At 39.4% G+C, this 24,795-nt stretch overlaps 1 protein-coding gene across 4 annotated transcripts in view; it reads right to left on the minus strand.

The window, feature by feature from the left end:
* sobpa (sine oculis binding protein homolog (Drosophila) a) overlaps positions 1-24,795 on the minus strand; it is a 98,564-nt gene that overhangs the window by 12,985 nt on the left and 60,784 nt on the right. For 2 of the 4 annotated variants that reach the window (XM_057859247.1, XM_057859246.1), the window contains 2 exons: positions 20,980-21,075; positions 240-2,253 (listed from right to left, as the gene is read on the minus strand). In XM_057859247.1, coding sequence (XP_057715230.1) covers positions 241-2,253; positions 20,980-21,075 — 2,109 coding nt within the window. In that variant the 3' untranslated portion in view covers position 240. The remainder of the gene's footprint in view (positions 1-239; positions 2,254-20,979; positions 21,076-24,795) is intronic. The other 2 variants (XM_057859249.1, XM_057859248.1) reach the window with 1 other exon arrangement.

The raw sequence follows: 24,795 nt of genomic DNA on the forward strand, positions 1-24,795 counted from the left end.
TTTTTTTAAGTCTGTGTACGGGCCAGACATGATTGATTTTATGACAGAGGCTGGGGGCCGGATGAAATTTGACCACGGGCCGCATTTGGCCCCCGGGCCGGACTTTGGACATGTCTGTTCTAATCCATTTGCGTGCCACCGCTAGTGTCAATGCAAATAGTAAAACAGTATTGGGTGCAAGTCAGAGCTACAATTAATTCATGCATTCATTTTGTGTTAAGACACTATGGCGAACCAACCTCATTTGTTATGATTGCGGATTCGCAGACACCTCCTCTTGATTGGGGGCTCGAGCTCAGGGCTTCCAGTGGCTGATAATGGTGCACTGATGGAACAGGACAGGATGGCTGCCTTTTCAGTGCCAGGTTTTGGCACAGGCTGGATTACCACACAACCACCGGTAGATAGCAGTGGTAGGGTGTAAGTATGTTCAGCCTCCTCCAAGTTAGAGTCAGGGCAATGCTTACCCTCTGCACCCACTACCATCTGTTCTTGTGTTGCAGTGCGCTTCACATTTTCCCATTCTCTTACGGAACAATTGTTCTCTTTTAGGGCTTCCTGTTCCAACTCACCATTTGCTGTGTGCCCCTTTGCATCCCCTTCAGATGTAAGGCAGTCTCCATTTCTGTCCGCATTAGAATTAGGAACATGACGAGAATGCCACCCTGTACCATTCACAATGACATTACATGAGGCAGCAGGATTAGTTTGGATCTGTGAAACAAATTGAGGTTGGCTCCTTGGTGTGCAGTGAGTGGGTGATTGGGAAATGTCTATTTCATTATTAACTATGAAAGAAGAGCTTTTTTTGCTGGACGCTGGATTTGATGTTTCCATTTTTTCTAAACTGGTAGCCACAAACAACTCCGGATTAATTTGGGTATGTGGTAATGTGACCCTTTCCTCAATGTCATGACAACCATTAACTTCCATTTCAAGCGTTGAAGATCTTGACTCAATCACTGCCTCTTTTTTTACTTGAACCTTAGGGAGGATCTTCTGAATAATGTGCTGTTGGCACGGTTTCTGGTTTACAGTTAGATCAATTACTCCTTCCAGTTGTCTAATGTCTCCAGTTGGGGATAAATTTGTTATATTATCCTCTATCTTCACATTCATGTTGATTACTGCCAACCTGTTTGTATCTGTGCATCCTGGCGAGAGACACTCTACACCATCAGGATCTCCTCTTTGTTTTCCTCTCTCTCCTCCAGAAGATCCTGGAGAGTCAGATAGCCCAGATGCTGAAACATCTGAAGACAAATGTCCACCGGAGAGAGGGTCAGTGCTTTCTGGTTGGTTCCCAGAAGATTTGGGGTTGAAAGGGATTGGTATTGGAATGGGAATCGGGACTGGAAGGGGTACAATGATAGGGTACGGAACCAAAAGGGTTGGTGGCGGTACTAATGGGGCCAAGGATGGCATGCCAAAATTCATCATTGGTGGTAAAGGTATAGGACCATTGGGCATCATGTTGACTGGGGGAAAAGGGGTAAATCCCGGGATGTGGAGACCAGGGTGGGGAGGGATGATACCAGGATTAGGATTGGATGAGTGATGGACATGAGGGGACATCATGGGTCTGTGCATGGGACTAGAAGCAGGGCCAATAGTCCTGGGAGGAGGTGGGGGGCCTATTCCAGGGATGATGGGGTTTGACATGGGACTATTGGGTCCACCCGGATGGACAGATGGACGAAGAAACGGTGGCCGGATTTGCTGCATCATCTGATGTTCCATAAACAGAGGTAAAGGCAGCGGCCCCCGGGGGGTCATCACCATTGGCGGACTCCCTGGTGGGACCCCAACTGCTGGATGCAAAGTAGGTATGGGAGGGGGTGGGAGTGTAGGGCTTTCATGGGGTCGCGGTGTGGGGATCTTGACAGAGGAGGAAGAGGAGGATGGAGAGCAAAGGGCATCTGAGGACGAGGTGGTAGATGAAGTGCAAGGAGCTGAAGAGTTGGGGGGCCCTCCAGGTGAGGGAGCTTTACGGCGAATGTCCGATAAAGGTGTTCCCCAGGATTCAGGAGTGAGCAACTGTAAACCGCCACTACACTCTGCCTTACCCTCACCTCCAACCCCATGTCCTGGGTTACAGAGCGCTCCAGGCAGCGCTGCTTGTGTTTCCTTGTAAAAAATGTCCATCTTATATTGGTTCAGGCATTTGGCACTGCAGAACTGCAGCCGTCGTTCACCAGCCCCAAAGTCAAGATACTCCTTAGTGTGGCGGATGTGCTTGCACCAGTCACACACCTATAACAAAAAGCACACATATTACGCAGACTTTATCACCTTTCTTTAAAAAGACGATTTGAATTAGGTCGCATTCTCCTTTGAAGTACCCTGTTAAGCGAAGACAGAATCTGAACCATCTGGAGATGCGCATATAATAAAAGAAAATGATGCTTCACAGAAAAGACTTAACTTTGACTAGAGTACATGCTTTTGTACAGGAGGGACGCCTAGGAATTGTGCCATTCATTGTGTACTGTCTGTGTGTAATTATATATCAATTAGAGCTGTCAAATTTATCGCGTAATGGGCGGTAATTAATTTTTTAAAATTAATCACGTTAAAATATTTGACCCATTTAACGCATGCGCGGATTGAGCCGCTCATGCATTGCCTCAGATTACAATGACGCCGTCTTTTGCCCATTGAAAGCTACGAAGCAGAGAAATGCAATTGGACACAGGCGTTCATTGGACCGCGGTGTCTATTTGCATAAGCTTTGGTAACTCTTTCACAACAAACATAACTATTGTGGTGAGCGACGTGGGGAAAAATGATAGCAGATGATCTTTTTCCTAACACGCTGTATTGAACACAATGCTGAACATATACCATTTGAGCCACCACTGACAGTCATGGTGGTCCAAATTCCCATCACGCATTTGGGCGGAACAGTTAAGTCACTACAGTATCATTTAGTGAAAGCACAACAAAAATAATATTCCTGGCTCTCAAAAAATAATGTTCACAAAAAGAAAAGCACTTAATGCAAAGAGAACTGGCATTCCCAATCAAAATAGCTATGCAAAATACACATAAAACTTACTCAGACTTTGCCTTGGCTAGATCTCTAATTAATTAAAAACTCGCCATTGACACCTTGTGGTGAATTTCAATCACTACCTTATGTAGTGCAAGTGTGGAAGAACGGCAGGGAGCCCATGTGAGGTCCCGCTCGGCGACGTCAACAATGGCGAGCTATTAGTTTATTTTTTCATTGAAAATTTTACAAATTTTATTAAAACGAAAACATTAAGATGGGTTTTAATTAGGGTTGTTCCGATAATGTTTTTTGCTCCCGATCCGATCCCGATCGTTGTAGTTTGAGTATCTGCCGATCCCGATATTTCCCGATCCGATTGCTTTTTTTCTTTTTGCTCCCGATTCAATTCCAATCATTCCCGATAATTTTTCCCGATCATATACATTTTGGCAATGCATTAAGAAAAAAATGAATGAAACTCGGACAAATATATACATTCAACATACAGTACATAAGTACTGTATTTGTTTATTATGACAATAAATCCTCAAGATGGCATTTACATTATTAACATTCTTTCTGTGAGAGGGATCCACGGATAGAAAGACTTGTGACTTTGTATATTGTGACTAAATATTGTCATCTAGTGTATTTGTTGCACTTTCAGTAAATGATACTGTAGCCATGCCCAAATGCATGATGGGAAGTGGAACCATGACTCTGCGTAGTGCTACCAATTGATATATCTTCTCTGCGTTGGGAAATAACATAAAGTGTTAAGAAAAAGATTGGTACCTTGCTTCCCCACACTGCTTTCCATGATATTTCTAATCACAGGGAGAGGGATTGTAAGGCTTTCGCTAATTAAAAAAAGGCTCCAAAGGCTGCTAAAATTCACTCTACTCATTTTACGCTGCCTTTTATCTCTCTATATGGGTAAAACGGCGCCATTACAGATTGAGCGCGACAATGCGTGAGTGAGTCGTGCAGCGCATGCATTAATTGCGTTAAATATTTTAACGTGATACATTTTTTAAAAAATTGATTACCGCCGTTATTGGGATAAATTTGATAACCCTACCTTAAGCCTAAACTAAAGACTCTGGATGAGTGTAACATATTATGTCTGTAACTTTAAATACAATTAGAAAACGATTTAATTAAAATATATATATATTAAAAAAAGGCATGGACGATATTTTTTTGCCGATTCCGATACTTTGAAAATGACGTGATCAGTCGATCGGGACATCTCTAGTTTTAATATAAAATTACTATAACTTGTACTCACATTTATCTTTTAAGAACTAAAAGTCTTTCTATCCGTGGATCCCATTAACAGAAAGAACGTTAATAATGTTAATGCCATCTTGTAGATTTGTTATAATAAACAATACAGTACTTATGTACAGTATGTTGAATGTAAATATCCATCTTGTCTTATCTTTCCATTCCTACAATAATTTACAGAAAAATATGGCAAATTTTAGAGATGGTTTGAATTGCGATTAATTACGATCAATTAATTTTTAAGCTGTGATTAACTCGATTAAAAATTTTAATCGTTTGACAGCCCTAATATCAATATGAGTATGACGTTAGACATGCACATATTAACAATGTCTACGACACTGTTTGCAGCCAAAAAGGACACTTATGCCCCTTTCGCACTGAAACTAGTGGGTCAACGCGCGTTTTTTCTAAGCCGATGCAACCCACTAGCAATTGGCATTTGGCACCTTTCACATTGACAAAAAAAAAAAGCCGTGTCTTTTATTTTTTTTCCCACCCGTCTAACCCCTCACCCTTCCTCAGCCGTGCGTAAGATTACGTGACGTCACCACGCTAAGATGCGCGTCGACAAGTGCTACCGAATTCATTCAGTTCAAGGAAGTAAACAATGCAGAGCAACATGGAAGCCTCCTTTCCATTTATGTTCTCTGTTTTCATGCTTTTTACTGCCCTCAAAATGGTCGAAATGCAGCAAAGGATCAACACTCTGCTTGTGCTGAGGCAACGTAGGTGACGTGAATTTTGGTTTGAAATTGAAAGGAGTCGTGTAAGTCACAGAAGGAGGAGAAGAGCTTTTGTTTCATCTGTTACGGCTATTGCTAACGCTGCTACACCGACTGTTCGCCGTAAGTGGATCCGGGCTAGAGCACATGGTTTTTGGTCTACAATTGAGCATTTTGGTGAGGAGCAGTGGAAGGCGCACTTTCGTATGACCCGGGAAACATTTGACAAAACATAACAGTTGTTATGACGCATCACGTAAGAGCCTACGTCACCACGTAGATTAGAGTGTTGACTGTTGACCCGGGGTTTTGCTTTCACACTGCATGACGATCAGAGCCGAGGTGATTTTAACGCGGGTCGCTTGGCGGGTTGATTGACAACGGTCGCGGCGGGTCGCTGCACCTTTCCCACTGTCATCAAAAGCCGATTATTAGTGGGTTGACATGGGTTTTTTGGCCAGTGGGAAAGGGGTATTACAAGCAAGCACAGGTCACTTTAAGACAGTGCTTCTCAATTATTTTCTGTTACGCCCCCCCAAGGAAGACGTAAATGTTTCGCGCCCCCCCCCCCAACTCTCTGCCGCCACTGTAAATAGTATCATTCGTCTATATTACTATTATAAGTACGCCTCAGCCTAACATTGTGTCCTTTTTTTTCTATTAAAGAAAAAAAATAACATAGATCAACTTATAATAAAGTGTTAACTTTTTTAACATTGTGTTGCTTGTAACAGAAAAGACTTAACGCGCATCAATTTGCCTGAAGTTAAAAAAAAAAAAAAAAAAAAAGTCACATCCAAACTGTAAAAATACACTCAAGGTACATTTTTGACCATTTGATACTGAAAAATAAAATGTAATAAAATCAGTAAATAATAACAAATTCAAATTGATTAGAAACATTTACTCTTCCGGACAACATGCCAAAAAATTTGACCGAAAAAAAAACAAAACTGAATAGAAGGGGGGAAAAAGTCTTTGGACAGAAGGAAAGTTTTTATTTTCGCTGATTCACCACAGTGCTCACTGGTTTACTGATATAACACTGACAAAGCGGGACGATTGTGACAATTGGCAATATTCGGCACATTTTCGCTGAAAAACAATCAAGCGGCTTATCAATGAGATTGAGGTCTAATGTCTTCAAGTGGCGTCTTAACTGATTTGGCTTCTCCGCTATAATCATTTTTAGACTCAGTAAACAGTGGTCTTTCCTCATTTCCCACTATATTAAAAGTCAAAGGCAAACGGCCCGAAAAAAGCGCATTCTCGGCGGCCGAGGGAGAACCGTAGGTGAGGGCGGTGGTCGTGACGATCCCAAGCCGAAAACGGCACTTCTCGGCCGGACACGTAAGAACCGAAGAAGGTCGCTGCGTGAGTCCAGCTCTGCATGAGTCTCTTCCGTGTGCTCTTGCTTACTTCAAAAATACTGCACGCACTTTGAAAATGAGAGCGCCACTGCCACCCACGGAGTGGATGTGCAAGTACACTTTATTCTAGTACGGCAAAAAAAAAAAAAAAAAAAAAAAGCATGTTCCCCGAGGTCACTCGCGCCCCCCCTGGGGGGGCGCGCCCCACCATTTGAGAAGTACTGCTTTAAGAAAAAGATCCTTAACTGAGACAAAACCACAAATACCAAGATAACCGTAAGGGGGACGGACATGTCAGTAAAAATGAAAATGTAAACGTTGAACAGTTTTCCTCACCACAAAGTCTGTTTTGACACAAATGATAACTAGACGCTGTTGTATTTGCAAATAGAGTACGTTCAATGTATTATTTGCCCAAAACTGACTGTACCCTTCCCTCTGTTGTGGGCTCGCCAAAAGAAATGGCGCATTAAAACAGGTACAGGTAGGGTGGGGCGAGTACATACATTTTTAAAAGTGTACTGACATTTTGAGAACTTCACCGGACTTGCAAACCACTTGATATATTGTATACACCTACAGTCACGTTTTGAGACACTTCATCATATAATGTGTCTCAAAACGTTTGACCGCAGGTGCACAGTAGAAGTGTACCAAGTTAGAAAAAAATAACATTGAGTAATGAAATGATAGAATGATGAAATATAATACACCCAATCTACATATGAAACTGCTGCCATCCCAAGGGATTAATAAAGTGTATTGAATTGAATTGAATTGAATTGAATTGAATTGAATTGAATTGAATTGAATTGAATTGAATTGAATTGAATTGGCCGCCTAGTTGGCAACATTGCAGTCACATCAAATAGCTCTTTGGTCACTTCCATTGTCTACAATTGTGTACACCAAGATAACACAACAGGGGCCAGTCAGAGACTATGAACGGGTCAGATGTGGCCCTGGGCTGTATTTTATCCAAGTAAAATGTAAAATTATAATAAACCAGAGCTAGGAAAAGTTCAGTACGACCCATGGCCAACAACAGACCTCATCGATCAGCAATCAGTCTGTCACAACAGTATTTTTACTTTCTATAAAGTATTAACTATGATATCAGAGCAATTGTTTTCAATCAAACCTATTAAAGCAATACTAGGCCACTTTTCAGTTTTGGTCGATTTTAGCGATTCCAGTGGACAAAAGCGGTAGTGTTTTCTGTTAAGGAAGACTGCGTTTCCCATAAGGACCAACGCACAACCGCACAGTGTCGTAAAATCATGATCTCCCTGTCGCCTGCAGATGGATTAATCAACATTTCTGTTTCCAGCAGCTGTATGAAGGATGAATGGCAATATGGTAATGATTCCAGTTGTGGCTAAAAATTAGCATCTGACGGTTAGCAACCGTCAACTTGTCAGCTATGACGAGTTCGGTTTGGGACGTCACATTAGCGAGTGAAAGCCGGGCCAATGTTTATTCTTGAGTTTCCTGGTAGCCTCCCTTTTTTTTCCCATCTCGGACAAAACTTTTTGTCTCTTTTGTTGCTCTGCCATCTTTGCAGAATTTGCGCAAAAGCGTTCGCATCGACTTCCGTCTTTATAATAAATGGAGTGGCATGACGTAAAGCAGTCAGCACATTTGTAGGATTTTTTTTTTTTTTTTTGTGGCAGGGTTCCTGCCACCTTCCACAAAGTTAATTAGTGCTGGTGAAAGCGATACAGAGCTCCTCAAGATATAAATCAGTAAATTAAAAAGTGTCATTCAACTAGTTGTCAGTCAACATATTATCACAAATGTTATGTAAATATTTTATGAAGGTTGAAAAGTTACCTAGTGTTGCTTTAAGAGGACGTACAGTATGACTTAAGTTTTGGTCAATTTCAGATAGTATTGTTGATTATTTTTAATTGAAAGCTTCTCAGTGCAACGTTATTGTCCTTGTTCCTAACCCTTGAATAACGTGCTGCTCAGTGTCATCGCTAGTATGCACCTTTCCGGAAACAAATAAAGCACATTTTTCTTGAGGAAGAAAATGAATGTGACCCTGGTGGAGCATATAGCAGTGGGCGAGACCCAAACACAGTGTTACTTGTTAGGCCACACACAGCTCACTCTGTCAGCTCTCGGAGGAGTGGCCGGTCCTTGCTGGAGATAATTAAGGCATTAATCAGTTGTCAGACCCCTCAACGACAACCATCCATCACACACATCCTTTAGATCCCTGGGTGCTGAATGTTAATAAGCAGGAGGATGCAAATGGGTGGTGGAAAAACTATTTTAGCCCACTGCATAGCAACAATGGTTTACTTGGCTCAATACTCTTTGGCAACAGCGAAGAGGGAGAAAAGGACAGGATCTGCCGAATGAATAGTAACTCAATTGAAAATTCGCCTCAGCCTAATAAGTAAAATGCCTTTTTATGAATACCTCCTGCTTTGTTTAAGCCTCTATTATTTGTTTGGTTTGTGAATTTATTCCAACAAAAAGAATATTATTCCAAAAATTGTGAGTTTTCCCACTGGAACAAATTTTATTGGATAGCGATTATGCATCAAGTTCATTAAGAGAGGTGTTTTCCAAAAAGGACAAAATGAAAAAAATATATTTTAGTGAGGATCACTCAATACTCAAGAACCATGGTAAAATAGTGGAGTTAATAAGTGCTACAAAAAAAAAAAAAAAAAAAGATGTCTAAAATTGAACTAAACTAAATGCCCATTTACTCCTGGTTAACGCAATGAACCATGACTAAGTTTACATCAAAAAGGCCATCTACGTGCATTTAATGTAATGTAATGTAAGAAATTTTGAATTATGAATGTGTTAAAATGTTTCTTCACTCAGAAATACAGATGGAGAGCACTTAACGACTGTGTTCTGTGAGTGAAACTTCACTGCACATTAGGCTAATGGAGTTGTGCTCTTCACATCCTGCACACAGATGTTTGCAGTTGAATTTAATTATGGTCATTTATTTCCACTGTGGCCAAGGAACAGACTTTGGTGACGTGGTTTACCTATCTGCAGTACTGCAATAATCACACTTTCGCCCGTCCCTCATATCAGCCAATCTTCATCTGTATACCATCTGACCTAGTGACGAGACCTATTGACTAGTCTGGAGTTCCCAAAGACTCCAGTGAAGCGATGATAGTGAATTCTCTCTGAACTCTCTGCTGCATTTAATACTGTTGATCGTCACATCGTCCTTCACCGCCTCCAACACGATATAGGTATCTCTGGCACTGCCCTTCAATGGTTTAATTCATACCTTAATGGGAAGGCCCGAGTTTGTAGCCCGGGGGATGTTAAATCCTGCCCTAACACTGTTATCTGTGGAGTCCCCCAGGGCTCTGTGCTCGGTCCAACCCTCTTCACCATTTACATTCTACCCCTCGGTTGTGTCGTCAGCAGGCATGGAATACAATTCCATTGTTATGCTGACGACACACAACTATGGGGCAGTTTACATGGCGACTCTGAGACACAAAGACGCAATGACTGAGTTGCAGACTCGCCTCGCGTGCATATGGTGTCGGCGAAGACGAAAAATTCTGAATCCTGCCTCCAAAGTGGAAGAAGAGGGGGGCTTCCTCGGCATGCATATCAAAGGCTCCCCCGGCGCGAGACCGCGCCATTAACGTCAGCACTCGTACACAACACATTGGGCATGCGCAGCGGTGCTACTAAACATTAAAAACAGCAAATATGGCGGAATTTCGGCTTTAATTTACTGTTTTAATAATATTTTCAAATTAAATATGTTGAATGTTTAAATTTTTGTGCCTTTTTAAACAAAAGAAAAATGCCATTTCTTCGAGTGGGCGGGCATATTTATTTCTGGGCTGAGGGAGCTTGGTGGGGTCAAAGTGCATCATTCTCTGTCGCCCTGTAAATCTGCACTGCCCCCTAGGGCCTGGCATGAATACTACATCGTTTTCATGCAGAATTGCGACATTGTTCAAATGGAGACGCAAATGCAAATTTGAAATTTTTCGTATTCTCGGAGAGTTTAAACGGCCCCTATATTTCAAGGTCACTCCGTCCTCCACCCCCTCCTCCTCTGTTTCTCAACTTGACTCCTGCCTGGAGGAGATAAAAGCTTGGATGAGCGAAAACTTCTTGCAGCTGAACAGCTCCAAAACAAAGCTATTAACATTTGTACCCTTCACCAGCTCAGTTCCGCGCCCATTTCCTCAGTCTCCTTTTTCGGGCACAAATTTTCCTTCTCCCCTTCTGTGACTAATTTGGGAGTCAGGTTTGACCCCCATCTTAGCTTTAACAACCACATCAATTGTATTTGCAAAACCTCCTTCTTTCACCTCCGCAATATTGCCAAACTCCGGCCATCTCTCTCCCGTACTGCTGCAGACAGACTCGTGCATGCCTTTATCTCCTCCAGGTTGGACTATTGTAACGCACTCCTCATCGGGATCCCTGGCAAGAGCCTACAAAGGCTCCAGTATGTCCAAAACAGCGCTGCCAGGGTCCTGATGAGGGTGCGTAAACATGAGCACATCACCCCCATCCTTCACACCCTACACTGGCTCCCTGTTCACCTCCGTATTGAATTTAAAATCCTCCTTCACACCCATCACTGTCTACACGGTGTTGCCCCCACCTACCTCACCGAACTCCTCACACCAAATACTTCAGCCAGAACCCGGTCAGGCCCACTGCACCATCTACTCCCGCCTAGGACTCTGCTCAAGACTATGGGCGACAGGGCCTTTGCAGCTGCTGCTCCACGTCTGTGGAACGCCCTCCCAGACCACCTCAGAGCCCCACAGACAGTAGATGCATTTAAAAAATTACTAAAAACTTACCTTTTTCAAAAAGCTTACTCTGGCTAATTTTATCTGATTACCGTATTTTCAGACTACAAGTCGCACCTGAGTATAAGTCGCAACAGCCCTAAAATGCACAACGAAGAGAAAAAAAACATATATAAGTCGCACAGAGGTATAAGTCGCATTTTGGGGGGAAATTTACTTGATAAAATCCAACACATAGAACAGATATGTCATCTTGAAAGGCAGTTTAAAATAAAAATACAATAGAGAACAACATGCTGAATAAGTGTACAGTATGATCATGTTACATGATGCATGAACAACGAAATGCGAATGTACTGTCCTCACCAGAACGCTACGGCTCGGTCGTGGCTATACAGCGAGCTAAACTCCCAAATGACGATGCTGGACGTCCGTAGAATTTGCTGAATCAGTTTCGTCCTCGATACCAAACAGGTTTGCATCAATGTAAATAAATGATAATTAGGTGCTACTACAGCAATGACGCAAACGGTTGGCATGTCTTCGCTAGCATTAGCACATCGTTCAAATAACACAACTGGCTCTCAGTGTCCAATCGCGGGTGGGAAACAAACAACAACAACAACAGAAAAGATGATACACACAGGCGTTGCCTCTGTAGAGATATTTTAAAAGCAGTGTTTCTTTTAACAGCCGTGTTTCTCTCTCGCTAGCTCGCCCACTCACGCAGAGCTGCGTAGCTGTCCGTCTTCTTCTTGCGTGTGAGCGCTCTTCTTCACGTAAACAAGTGTGAGTGCGCCCCCACGTGGGCGTGAAAGCGCCACAAACTATAAGCATGCATTTCAATATAAAAAAGTCAATAATACAATTGAACACACATTGCCAAAGGCAGAACACGAACGTGGCCAAAGCAATTAAGAGTTATTCAGATAACTATAGCATAAAGAACATGCTAACAAGTTTACCAAACCATCAGTGTCACTCAAAAACACCAAAATAACATGTGAAATGATATCATAATGTGTTAATAATTTCCCACATAAGTCGCTCCTGAGTATAATGGGCAGTTTACATGGCGACTCTGCGACACAAAGACGCAATGACTGAGTTGCGGACTCGCCTCGCGTGCATATGGTGCCAGCGAAGACAGAAGGCAAAAACGAAAAATTCTGAATCCTGCCTCCAAAGTGAAAGAATCCGGTTGTGGGGGGTTGAGGGGGGCTTCCTCGGCATGCATATCAAAGGCTCCTGCCGCGCGAGACCGCGCTGTTAACGTCAGCACTCGTAGACGTCACATTGGGCGTGTGCAGCGCCGCTACTAAACATTAAAAACAGCAAATATGGCGGAATGTCAGCTTTAATTTACTGTTTTAATAATATTTTTAAATTAAATATGTTGAACGTTTCAATTTATTTGCCTTTTTGAACAAAAGAAAAATGACATCGCTTCGAATGGGCGGGCATATTTTTTTCCGGGCTGAGGGAGCTTGATGGGGTCAAAGTGCATCATTCTCTGTCGCCCGGTAAATCTGCTCTGCCCCCTAGGGCTTGGCATGAATACTACATCGTTTTCATGCTGAATTGCGACATTGTTCAAATGGAGACGCAAATGCAAATGCAAATTTGAAATTGTTCGTATTCTCAGAGAGTCACCATGTAAACGGCCCCTAAGTCGCACCCCCAGCCAAACTATGAAAAAAAACTATGACTCATTGTCCGAAAAATACGGTATCTTTCTTTTATCTGATTTGTATCTGATTTGATCTGTTTCTGTGTGTTTTTGCTTTTACTCTTTTATTGTTAGTCTTTTTATTTTTTATTTTTTTTACATGGTAATGAGCACTTTGAGATGTGTTTTTCAAATAAAGTGCGTTATAAATAAAATGTATTATTCTTATTCTTATTAATTCAAGAGCTTAGATGTTAGCATACTTTTGACAAGTTAAAGACGATAAATATTTCACAAGGCAATTAGACCCTGACCAACAGGTTGCAAGGGAAGATGAAGAGGTTTCGCACATGAAATATCAAGAAAACATTGTTGATTTGAAACAAGATTGTTGATGAAGTGGGGAAAGAAGTCAGAGAAGAGAAATGTGCAGAGGCCAAAAAGGCCAAAGACCTGACGACAGAGAATATATACTTTAGTTATTTTATTAGTTTAATTCAGCAGATGCCAACATCCCCGACAACTTGATTTGCCATTTTGCCTCTAGTAAATGTGCATTTTTAACAGTAATTGTAGCTGCCAACCATGTGATGTTGACAGTTATAGTTTGGTGAATGTATTTTTTTTTTCAATTACCTTCACAATTTCCCTTGTAGTTTTTTTTAGGGCATGTTGTAAGTCACAACGAAGACAAAATGGATGACTATTTCCTTCCAAAATAATATTCTATAACAGTTTCCTGACTTAACTGTAGTCTACAACCGTATCAATTAGATTAATTGATTTAATCGATTAGTTGTTGCAGCCTTATTAAAAAGACAGCAAGATGTCCGAAACTTGGCAAAAATGTGAATTGTTGTTTTCGAAAGTAAAAGCAGATGTTTGTCCTACTTTGACTTACAACAGAGAAGTTATTTACAGTATATAATTTCAAGAATTTAGACAAGTTCAAGGTGAAGAAAGTCCTTAACGATTAATTGGTTATCAAAATAGTTGGCGATTAATTTCCTTATCGATTAGTTGTCGATTAATCGACTAATTGTTGCACCTCTAAAATGTAACAAATATAGATTCACGTTCATAGGTTTATAGGTTCAATAGCTTTATGAACATTTCTATTCTGTTATAGCATAGATATTTTTTTTTTATCTGAAACTTAAAAAAAAAAAAATCTGTATCTCACTTCATGTAAATTCACTATGGTACTTTTCATCATAGAAAATTAAATGATTATTTCTAGACTTCCCTTCGCATACTTTTTTTCTTTATTGAGCATGGATATATTATTTACCCGTTTTGGCAACAGTTAACATTTATAATGTACAATACACCGTGTATAAATATTATAATAAGTTTCACATGGGCTCAAGAGTCAAGTCATTTGTCTGAGCATCGAAGAACTATGAAAACTCATTTGCACCAGTTTTTTTTTTTTTTTAACAGGTAATCAGTTATCTACAACTCTCTTTGCATAATATAGAAGCACATTTGAAGAAATACTGTAGCACTCTCATGCTTATAAGCCGCTTATCTACTTCTCCTTTCGGCTTTTCCTTTACGATTGCCACAGGAAAAAAAACTTGTCTCATTGAAGGGCCTATTTATTTAATTACTGGTGCACGATAATTATTGGTCCGATGATAGGAATTATGACGTCATCCCGATAATCCAATAACATTAATAGGACCGTAATATGTACTGTGCTGGCTTTACAGTTTACACACTAGTATGGGAAAGCAGTTGCTTCCCACCTGCTGGTCAGAATAATTTGCTGCATCTATTTTTTGTAACAGTAGTTTGGTTCATTCACTTCCACATTGCGGTGTCTAGCGGTAGCATTGACAATCGTGAATGCTTTCTGTTCCGTTTCCGCCTCGGAAATGTATGTCTGTAAGTATTTTATGTTTACTATAAAATGTGGATGTGCTACATATGTTTACTTTTGTGGTGAAGGGTCATATGTACAGAACTGAATAAGTTGATGTGTTATAGAAGCCAGCCAATGCTTTAGTAGCTCAAGCTAGTGTACTATGCTATACATGTAAATGGTAAATGGACAGTACTTCTATAGCGCATTTATCTGCATGGTTACCATGCCCATAGCGCTTTACATTAATAGTTGTGTATACAAGTGTATTGTGCAGTTTGTTGTATATTGAGTATTGCATATCTGTATTTTTCTGTTGTACTTTCACAATATTAAGATGAGTGTCTTCCCATAAAAGCAAGAAAAGACCAAGTCTTGTGGTGTATGGAAGTGCATTCATTTTTAGCTGGCTGTCGGGCAGTGCAGAAGTGAAACACACTGGTTTGTTCATGTCATTACGAAAAATTTGGTGAGATCAAAGGCAAATCTATGTTGAATCCGCCACTAGTATTTATTTATTTTTTTGGAAACCTCCAGGTGTTCAAAAACTCAGGTTATACATTTAAAAAATTATATATCTATTATCGGTTATCGATATCGGTATCGGCTTTGAGGAGCAGGAAGTTATTGATATCGGTATCGGTTTCAAAAAATGGCTATCGTGCACCCCTATATTTAATAATAGAGGAAATGCTTCAAAAAGTACACACTTGTGTTTTAAGAAGCATTAAACAGACTTTGCAGGATCCCTTTCGTCAACTTTTCACCAGTGTTACATTTTTGGTACAAACATTAACAGCATATCCCTCCACAGTAAAGAAAGGTATTTTTGATCATTTTATCTATGTGGTATAACAAATAATATATTGTCTTAATTCCTGGGTGAAACTCATTGTAATTGTTTTAATTAATTTAAAAAAAAAAAAAAAAGCAACCTTTGAATAAAACGTTTACATTTTCTTTCAGTGTAGTTCTTTACAGTGTTGTCAGTAACACATTACTGTAATCTGATTACTTTCTTTCAGTAACAAGCAATCTAACGCGTTACTATTTTGTTGTTGCCTCATACTGTATGTAGAATGAAGAATACTGTAGTCATGTACGAAGAGCATTTGAATAGAAAATACTGCTCTTGAGTTTGGGAGTGATATCACATCTCACGTTTTCTCATCGGAAAAAAAAAAGGGTCACGTTTATTGCCATGCTGTGTGCGCGCCGTCTGCCACGGCGGTCAACAACATAGCCTGGCTGCCTTGTCAGAATATACCACAAACGGCTGTATTTACTCAATGGAAATACAGCCATTACTTCGCATTACTGTCCAGTAAAGATGACATATCTCCGTGTGTTGCAAACTCTGCGCTGACTCGGACAGACTGTCGACCGCTAAAAACACGACATCCAATTCAACAAGGAAGCACTCGGAATTAAAGCACAACGCGAAAAAAAGCGAAACAAAGCCGACAGGTAACGAGACAGCCAGCACTTCTACAGTTTGTAACCAGCCTTTATAATATGTGTAATTATGTACATTTGATAGTTAGAGTTTGTAATCATAGGCGGAGTTTTACATTTGTGGGACGGGGGGGGGAGCATGTTGAAGACTGAAACAAAAGCCAAAAGTTTGGACACACTTCATCATTTTTGTGTTTTATATATTTTCACTACTATTGTAAATTGTCACTGAAGACATCAAAACTATGAACGCACATGTGGAATGGGAAAAAAAAGTGAAATAACTGAAAATAGGTTTTGTTTTCAACATTCTTCAAAGTATCCACCTTTAAGTTGTCGCCAAACTTTTGGCCAATACTGTGTATATATATACACATCTTGACACTGTTCGAGTTCAATCAACTGTTCAAGTTGTTGTTGGTAGCGTTTGAAAGCTTAAGTTTAAAGAAATTCTAAATATCCATCTTGCCTCCTCTGGTGTAGTTTTGGCTAAGCAAAGCAAAGGATAGTCTCCAAGATGCTAGTCACATGATCTGTTCGAAAAATGATTTTGACCCATTATGAAAACTGTACGTTGTAGGATTTTTGTTCATTTCATTAAATTTTGATGTTTGTTTTATTGCTTTATAACTTTTATAGATAACATTTTAACGGCTCGGTCTTTATTTCAAAGGGGAAGTTCAGAATTTTTTACATTAGGCTTAATCTTGGAGTTAGTTGATTTGAACAGATTTCGTGCAGTTTGTCAGTTATTTGTTAGTTTTAGGGCTCCGGAATGGCTAAGCTAAGGCGAGTCAATGGTGGTTGAAATCAAGTCCATCGACTAATTAAACCCCCGCTAACTCAAAGATTAAGCCTTATGTGAAAAACTCAATTACACGCAATGACATTTTTCTGTTATTTTTATGTTGAGGCAGCAAAAGGAGAAAAATTGGTGAAACGATAATAAAGTAATCAGCAAAGGAACTAGATTACTTTTTTGAGGTGTAATCAGTAATAAGTAATTAAATTAATTTTATAAGTAATCCGTGACAACACTGGTTGTTTATCACGTTCCCTAAATGCATGTGTATCGTTTTCTTTAATTTTCCTTTTTTTTTATTAGATGTCAATGCCTAAAAACATGATACCTGAATTAGAGATGTCCCGATCCGATATTTGGATTGGATCGGACGCCGATATGGGCAAAAAAATGCGCATCGGTATCGGATCGGCCAACAAGGAAAAATTCCAATCCATTTTTTTTCAAAGTCCGGTCCGGGTTTTTCAGCGCACCGATTTACTAATCCATTCCAGTTTTTGCTTCGGTTTCCCTAAAATCCGGTCCGCATTTTACGGCACACCTTCAACACACTACTTTTACATTACCGTCTCCCAATTTACCGAGAGACTTTATCGGTAAAAATGTCAGCTGTGTGGGATCATTTCACCTTAAAAGACAACAAAGACGAAGAGGCAGAGTTCAACATAAGCCACAATAAAGTCAAGCGTGGTGGTAAAGCTGTAAGAAGTTTTAATACAACCAACCTAATCAAACATTTAGCGAAATACCACCACAAACAATATAAGAAGTATGTTAAGAAAACCGAAGACAAAAAGAAAGGTCCTACACAACTAACACTGGCAGAAACTTTTGCTATGCGTGACAAACTGGCACTCGACAGTCCCACAGCCCAGGGAATAACAAGAGTCATTGCCGAAGAATTCATTCTGGATGACAAGCCATTATCTCTCGTGAGTAAAGACGCACCATCCAACACGTAGAACCACGGTACAACATGCCCAGCCGTCATTACATCCTTGAGTGATTCGGTCGTGGAAGATTCGAGAACGATTCAAAAACAAAGTGGAACTAATACACAGCGCGGTCATCGGGACGCAATGAGAAACGGACCACATTGCGTCCCGAGAGTAAACATCATGCTTGTCATAGACCCGGGTATTGCCAATGCTCAACTCACGGCTTTAGCTCAACTCATGCCGCTGGATAAAAAACACAAGAACACCTGACTGCTGCTGACAGCCGCTACAAACTACGTCAACATCGTTTTACTTTAGATAATAGACATCATATGTATATAGAACTAGATGCAAAATGACAGACTCGACGGCGTGAGCAACATTGAAGTATTGAAAACTAGTTGCGTTAGTAAACAGCCGCCATCTTAAAGCAGGAGACTTCCTTAGTAGGCTGTTGTGAACCTTCCAGGCGAACCTAATTCACTTTTTATCTAAAATACTCCTAAATCGGTAAAATCTTGACTTGAATCTATCTTCAAAACAGTTTTAAAACTTTCACATGTCGAAAGTAGACAGAAGGGAAATTATGGAATAACAGGAGCAATTTTAACAACTTTAACAGTTGATTCGCAAAATTAAATGAATTGAATGTAGTTTAAAGCTGCTGATACAGAATGGGGACTTGAGTATTTTATTTACTGTTTTAAAACGTTAACTAATGCACGAAACATTAAAAGCATCTAATAGCTTGGGGGGTTTGTGGGATTTTTCACTGAGGTTGTTTGTGTGTTTTGCTTTTTTAAGACAGTATACAATATTATTTGCACGTTTTACTGACTGACTATGCCATTTCTGTTTGTTATTTATAATGTTTTGTGTTTGTCACTGAATAATCAGGTCAGTTTCTTGTTACCAACCGTTGTGTGTTATTCAAACTCACCTAATTCAGCTGACTAGTTGTTATCAAGAGTACTAAAACCTTTTTTCAACATGAGTCTGACAACTAAGTAAGGCTAAATAACTTTAAACTTTAACTATGCCTGTCAACAATAACGCGTTAACGACCATGATTAATCTGGAAATATTAACGCATTAAAAAAAAATAACGCAATTTACCGCTCACACTAAGTTTGGCCACAACTGCCTCCCGTAGTCCCACACGGTGATGTTTACATTCTCTGCGCGGCAATGCAGGACAAAATGCAGCCAGCCATGATGAGTGAGGATGATGACCCAGGACTGCGCCATCGCAAATTCTGTTTTAAAAAGCTGCCAAATGGAAATCTGGATAAAACAAAAGTTGTGTGCACATACTGCTGTGATGAACTGTCCTTCCATTGAAGCACAACTAGCCTAAAGTACCACCTTCGGGCAAAGCCTATCTTCACTAGTGTTAGCAATGACGCTAACACCGCAAACACAAGCTGCAGTCATCTAGCTACACTGGCAGAGTGCGGACTCGGACGTGTCAACAAAAGGACAACAAGTAGGTTGACTACTGCTATCGCTCGATGGGTAGCCAGAGACTGTAGACCCATTAACATAGTCGAAGACAAGGGCCTTGAAGTTCCCATCCCGATATCATCGGGCGACCCAACATACGGAACACCTTCACGGGCAACTATTGCCACAAAAATTCATGAACTTTTTGAAAATGAAAAGGCAACGAAGGTGGAGCAACTAGCCAGAGTTACGTTTGTTGCACTGACAGGAGACCACTGGACCAAAAAAAAAAGGGTATGACTGGCTAACTTAAGCAGTATTTCTAAACACCTTTACACACATTTTAGTGTAATGTTTTTCAGTTAAGTGTGTGAAAATTGACAAATTATATATATTTTTTTTAAATCTCACACAGGTTTCAAGCCATTTAGTGTAAAACTGCAAATGCTGCATTTATTTGTGTGAAATGTTGAATTTAACAGACAAGTTGTTTACATATTTTTTGAAACACTAGCTATTATTACTGTATTGTGCTTGTCTGCTCTTTAAGTTGGCAGTTAATTTTGGGCAACATGCCAAACGGTACTTGAGCCACATTGTTAGTCTGAGGCACTTTAATCTGTGAAACTCTTTTCTGTATAATACTGACAATTTATTTTATAGGAGCTGAGTTGTTAAATAAACATTTTAAACTATTTGGTTAAGTATTAATTCATTCATACATCATACATTTCATCTGAAAACAAATTTTAAGTCAATTATAGTATTTTCCTAGATTTTTTTTTCCTGAAGAGCAACTTTATTCATCCCGAGGGAAATGTGATTAATCATGATTAATCACACAGTTGACATATGATTAACTAGATTAAATTTTTTAATCATTTGACAGCACTAACTTCAACACATGCTCAGATAGGCCGGTATCGGTATCGGCCAGTATCGGTATCGGATCGGAAGTGCAAAACAATATCGGTATCGGATCGGAAGTGCAAAAACCTGGATCGGGACATCCCTAACCTGAATCCCATTTACTCTAGCTCTTGATGGTTCATTTGTATTTATTCTTATATCAGCTGTATGAAAAATGACCGCAAAGTTATGTTATCGGATATTCACTTTTTTGACCCAAGTGAGAAGGGTTGATGACGAACACTTGTTGTCCTGAAAACTGATGGAAAACATTTCCACCTGTTATTACTCAAATTACAGATTCAAAACATTCCCAACCAAAGTCATTTAAAATGATGTAAAAGGAAAAAACAAATTAAAAAATGAATGAATTTGAGAAGAAACCACAAAAAAATTTGAAATATACAGTAACATGTATACAACAATTAGACAATAAATGATTTAGTGCCTCCAGTGTCTATGTATTTGTAATTATCCCAATACTAACATACAATGCATTATAAATTCATCTGAATTTAAATTCAAAAGCTCATTGCCTTCAACCTAGCTTTTGCTTTGCCTATGGTCCGTGCTGAAATGAGATTGTAAAATAAAAGTAGCTTTATTCAACCTTTAAAGTATATTCAAAACCTGACAGGAAAATGGCCGTCATCAAAACAGAACAACATGAAAACATTTTTTGCGCAGTAAGACATCAAGCTTAAGCGCTATCTGGTGGTAAGCGGTTAGGGTCCTTACAAGCACATCGCTGTTTGTCTTGAAGACAAGCCTGGGCGTGTCCTGAGTAAAGCTGTGCTGGAGTAATTTCCCACCGAGGCCATCGTCGTCTCTCGCCTGGGGGGGAGAAATAATGGCTGCTTTTTATGGATGGACAAAATGAACAAGTGAACAGAGGCAACAAGGAAACTTAAGAATGGAAAACAAATGAGAACAGAAATGATGACCTTAACATGGGTAATACTTTACTTTGGTTTAAGGGTAAACCAGGAAAAAGTATTTGAAACTAAATAGTGAGAGACTGAAAGTGAGTGTTCATGCACAGCAGGGGAATGTGCTCCTTCAAGTGGCCATATATTCAAAGAAAATGTAACGATAATTAAATGTAAATGATATAAACACATTCAAACTCTATGGAAAACTCCTAAATCTGAATAATTTCCCGCTTAATCCAATTTTCTGCTGCAGTGCTGCCTCACTGAGGGCTGCACACAAAGCAAAAGCCATCAGTTAAACGCTTTTTCATTCATGCTTATTTATGTGATGATTTAATATTCACAGAATCCCGTTTGGAAGTTGTCTACTATTCACAGTAATTATCCTATATTGGCCAAACTGCTAAGCAGTAAAAATATGTTTTAAATAATTAAAAGAGAATTTACTCATGAATTAAACCATGAAAATAAATTAAAATAACACAAATCTATTCTAGTGTCCCAGAAACCATTACATTTTTAAAAAACATATCATTAGCTGCAAAAAATTACAATGTACTATATCAGTTAGTGCTGCAACGATTAATCGATTAACTCGAGTATTCGATTAGAAAAAAAATATTCGAATTAAATTTTGCTGCCACGAGTATTCGTGTAATTAAAGTGGCGTTTTAATGGTTTGTTTTGAAAGTGTTTGCATTTAGTTTTATTGATTTGGGTGGATACACTGCCCTCTAGTCTGCCTCATTTCACATGGCTTAAGGGCAACAGAAGCTAAGTTTTAGTTTGAGCCAATGTTTTCTGTAATGCATTCGTTATTTACTTGAAAGGTATATTTAGCCATTTTTGTGGAAATATGTGTTTGAACTATTTGTTAAGAGCATTGTAAAAAAAAAACACGACATTTTCTAGCATTTAACCTAGCGAACTTTTGCTATGTAAGTTAGACAATTTTTCTTTTGTTGTACGTCTAACCTAATTTATTTATGTTTTTTATACTGTTTGAGGCTCAGGTCAGATGTTTTCATTTTTTCATGTTCCTTATCCGATTACTCGATTATTTGTACTAACTAGTTCATCGATTAATCAACTACTACAATAATCAATAGCTGCAGCCCTAATCTCCAATATATTAAATACATCCAATATACCAATCAACGACGGTAACTCTTCCTTAACATTTTTTCACATCATTCGAGCAGCAATATTGGTTCACAGCACAAAGCATGAAAAACTAGCAAGAGACACTTATAACCATAAGCGGAGTTTGACTATTGGGGTAGGGGGGGCACATCAAGTTCATGACCCCGAAACGCAGTGTCAGCAATAAAATTAACTTACAAGAATCTTCTTAATAATAAGTTGAAAGTGAGTGTTTTTTGTTTCTCATCATTCTTGAGGGGAAATCATGCTGCTTACGCTATACTTTTCGGCAAGATTGTCATCCATTGAATATGGTACGCCCACCGTTGTCGTGCCAATGTAGTTACCCCAATCAAAAATTGTATCCCCTGGGCGGAGCCACAGCGCTGCGCTGATTTGCTTGATTTGTGTGTTTTAGTCATGTAGTTATCTACGAGGTTTTAAAACACGACACATCCATTAAAAAAAAAAAAAAAAAAACTTTTTTTTCTGTCGTATAACGTAACATACCTACTGAACGTAAAAAAGGCAATGTTTCACTGTTTTACTTATAGGATGACCTATAACTGTTATTACTGTAATTCAAGTCCTTTATAGAGTTTCTCCAGTTAAATAAATGTCGATGTCCAAAATCACTTTGGTTCTTTTCTGGCTTCAATTAATTGTTTAAGTCAACGTAACTCATAACTAATGTGAATGTGTGCACTCCCGCGGCCAGGGGACACAATTTTCTTAACTACATTGGCAAGACACTAGTGGTGGCTCCATTGTACAATTAGCGTCTTTAGTGGGGCAAATTGAAATTCCGCTCACCATTTGACGGTGGTCTCTGGCGTTTAATGGTCCACATTTTCAATCTTTGGTTCTTGGTCAATTGTTGTCCCTTTTGAAAGCTTAGGTTTGAAAAAAATTACATGCATCCATATTGCCTCTTCAGTCCTCGGGTAGTTTTGGCTAAGCAAAGCAAATAACTGTCTAAGGTGTAGTCACATGATCTGTTTGAAAAATATTTTGGCGCATTATAAAAATAACTTTCTTTTTGTTCATTTCATTCATTTTTGTTGTTAGTTTTATTGATTTAAAAGTTTTATAGACAATATTTTACTGGAAAATTCTTACTGTATAGGAAAGTCAATTACATGCAATGACACTTCTTTGCCACCTGAAAATCCGTTTATGCTTAAACCCTAAAATGATTCAAGTCTGAACAGTGATTCACTGCACTGCAGTAATTGTGTTTTCGCTGTAAAAGGGGTAGTGGTTAATTTTTTCTTTTCCAATCGTCACCTTTCATTATTCGACTTGGCTAGTAAGTCAGCAAAACACAAACTCGGGTGCAGTCTCAACTTGTTTAATATTGATGATTTGTCCAATTTTACAATGACATTATCATTCATGCAAATACGACCCATTCTCTGTGCAATGTTGGTCCAAACATTTTGCTCCATTGCATGCTCATTGAGACCACGGTAAAAACGCTTGAATTGCGCGCTGGGCACTAGCATTTATGTACCATGCATTGAGAACTTACATGTATATCACTAGCTAGCTATATCGATCCACCTTTCTTCAGGTGTCTTGTACAACATAAAACGTGTATGTAAATTTGCGTCTTGTTAAATGGATCATTTCATCTTTGACTTCATGAAATATACTGTTCATCCCCTCATGAAGATTCATTATTTGGATAATATTGGAAAGGTTCTGGCTGAGAAATAAAGCATATGCTGGTTTCTCTACAAGTAAGACCAATATCAAAACACAATTAATGAAGCAAGTGGTCTTGCTGCTACAGAATCATGTCATTTGCTGGATTTCTTAGCAGATTTTACAACTGCAAAAGGTAGTTTTTAAAGTGTAGGTTCAAATGAATGAGATCTTTCTGGTTCTCTCGGTCTCTAACAAACACACAGACATTGACATTGAGATTTGGGCGACTAGGGCTGTGTGTGCTACACACAAACACACACGTGCACCCCCCCACCACCACCACACACACACACACTATTATTCCATCCCCAGTTTGTGGACTGACCCTCTGGCCCTGTGCCATTTTATTTGCATATTGTACTAATGAGGTGTTGGCATTGTGAACGAGGCGTGAGGCAGTCACTGAAAGCCACAGAAGGATAAACAGACTTAGTGACTGAATGACAGAAAAGAGCGAGAAAGAGAGAGAGAGAGAGAGAGAGAGAGAGAGAGAGAGAGAGAGAGAGAGAGAGAGAGAGAGAGAGAGATACAGTATATGGATAGAAATACGGACAGACAGACAGACAGAGAAAGAGATGGATGGATGGATGGATGGATGGATGGATGGATGGATGGATGGATGGATGGATGGATGGATGGATGGATGGATGGATGGATGGATGGATGGATGGATAGATGGATAGATGGATAGATAGATAGATAGATAGATAGATAGATAGATAGATAGATAGATAGATAGATAGATAGATAGATAGATAGATAGATAGAT

The sequence above is a fragment of the Corythoichthys intestinalis genome, chromosome 15 (assembly GCF_030265065.1).
Source record: "Corythoichthys intestinalis isolate RoL2023-P3 chromosome 15, ASM3026506v1, whole genome shotgun sequence".
NCBI lineage: Eukaryota > Metazoa > Chordata > Actinopteri > Syngnathiformes > Syngnathidae > Corythoichthys > Corythoichthys intestinalis.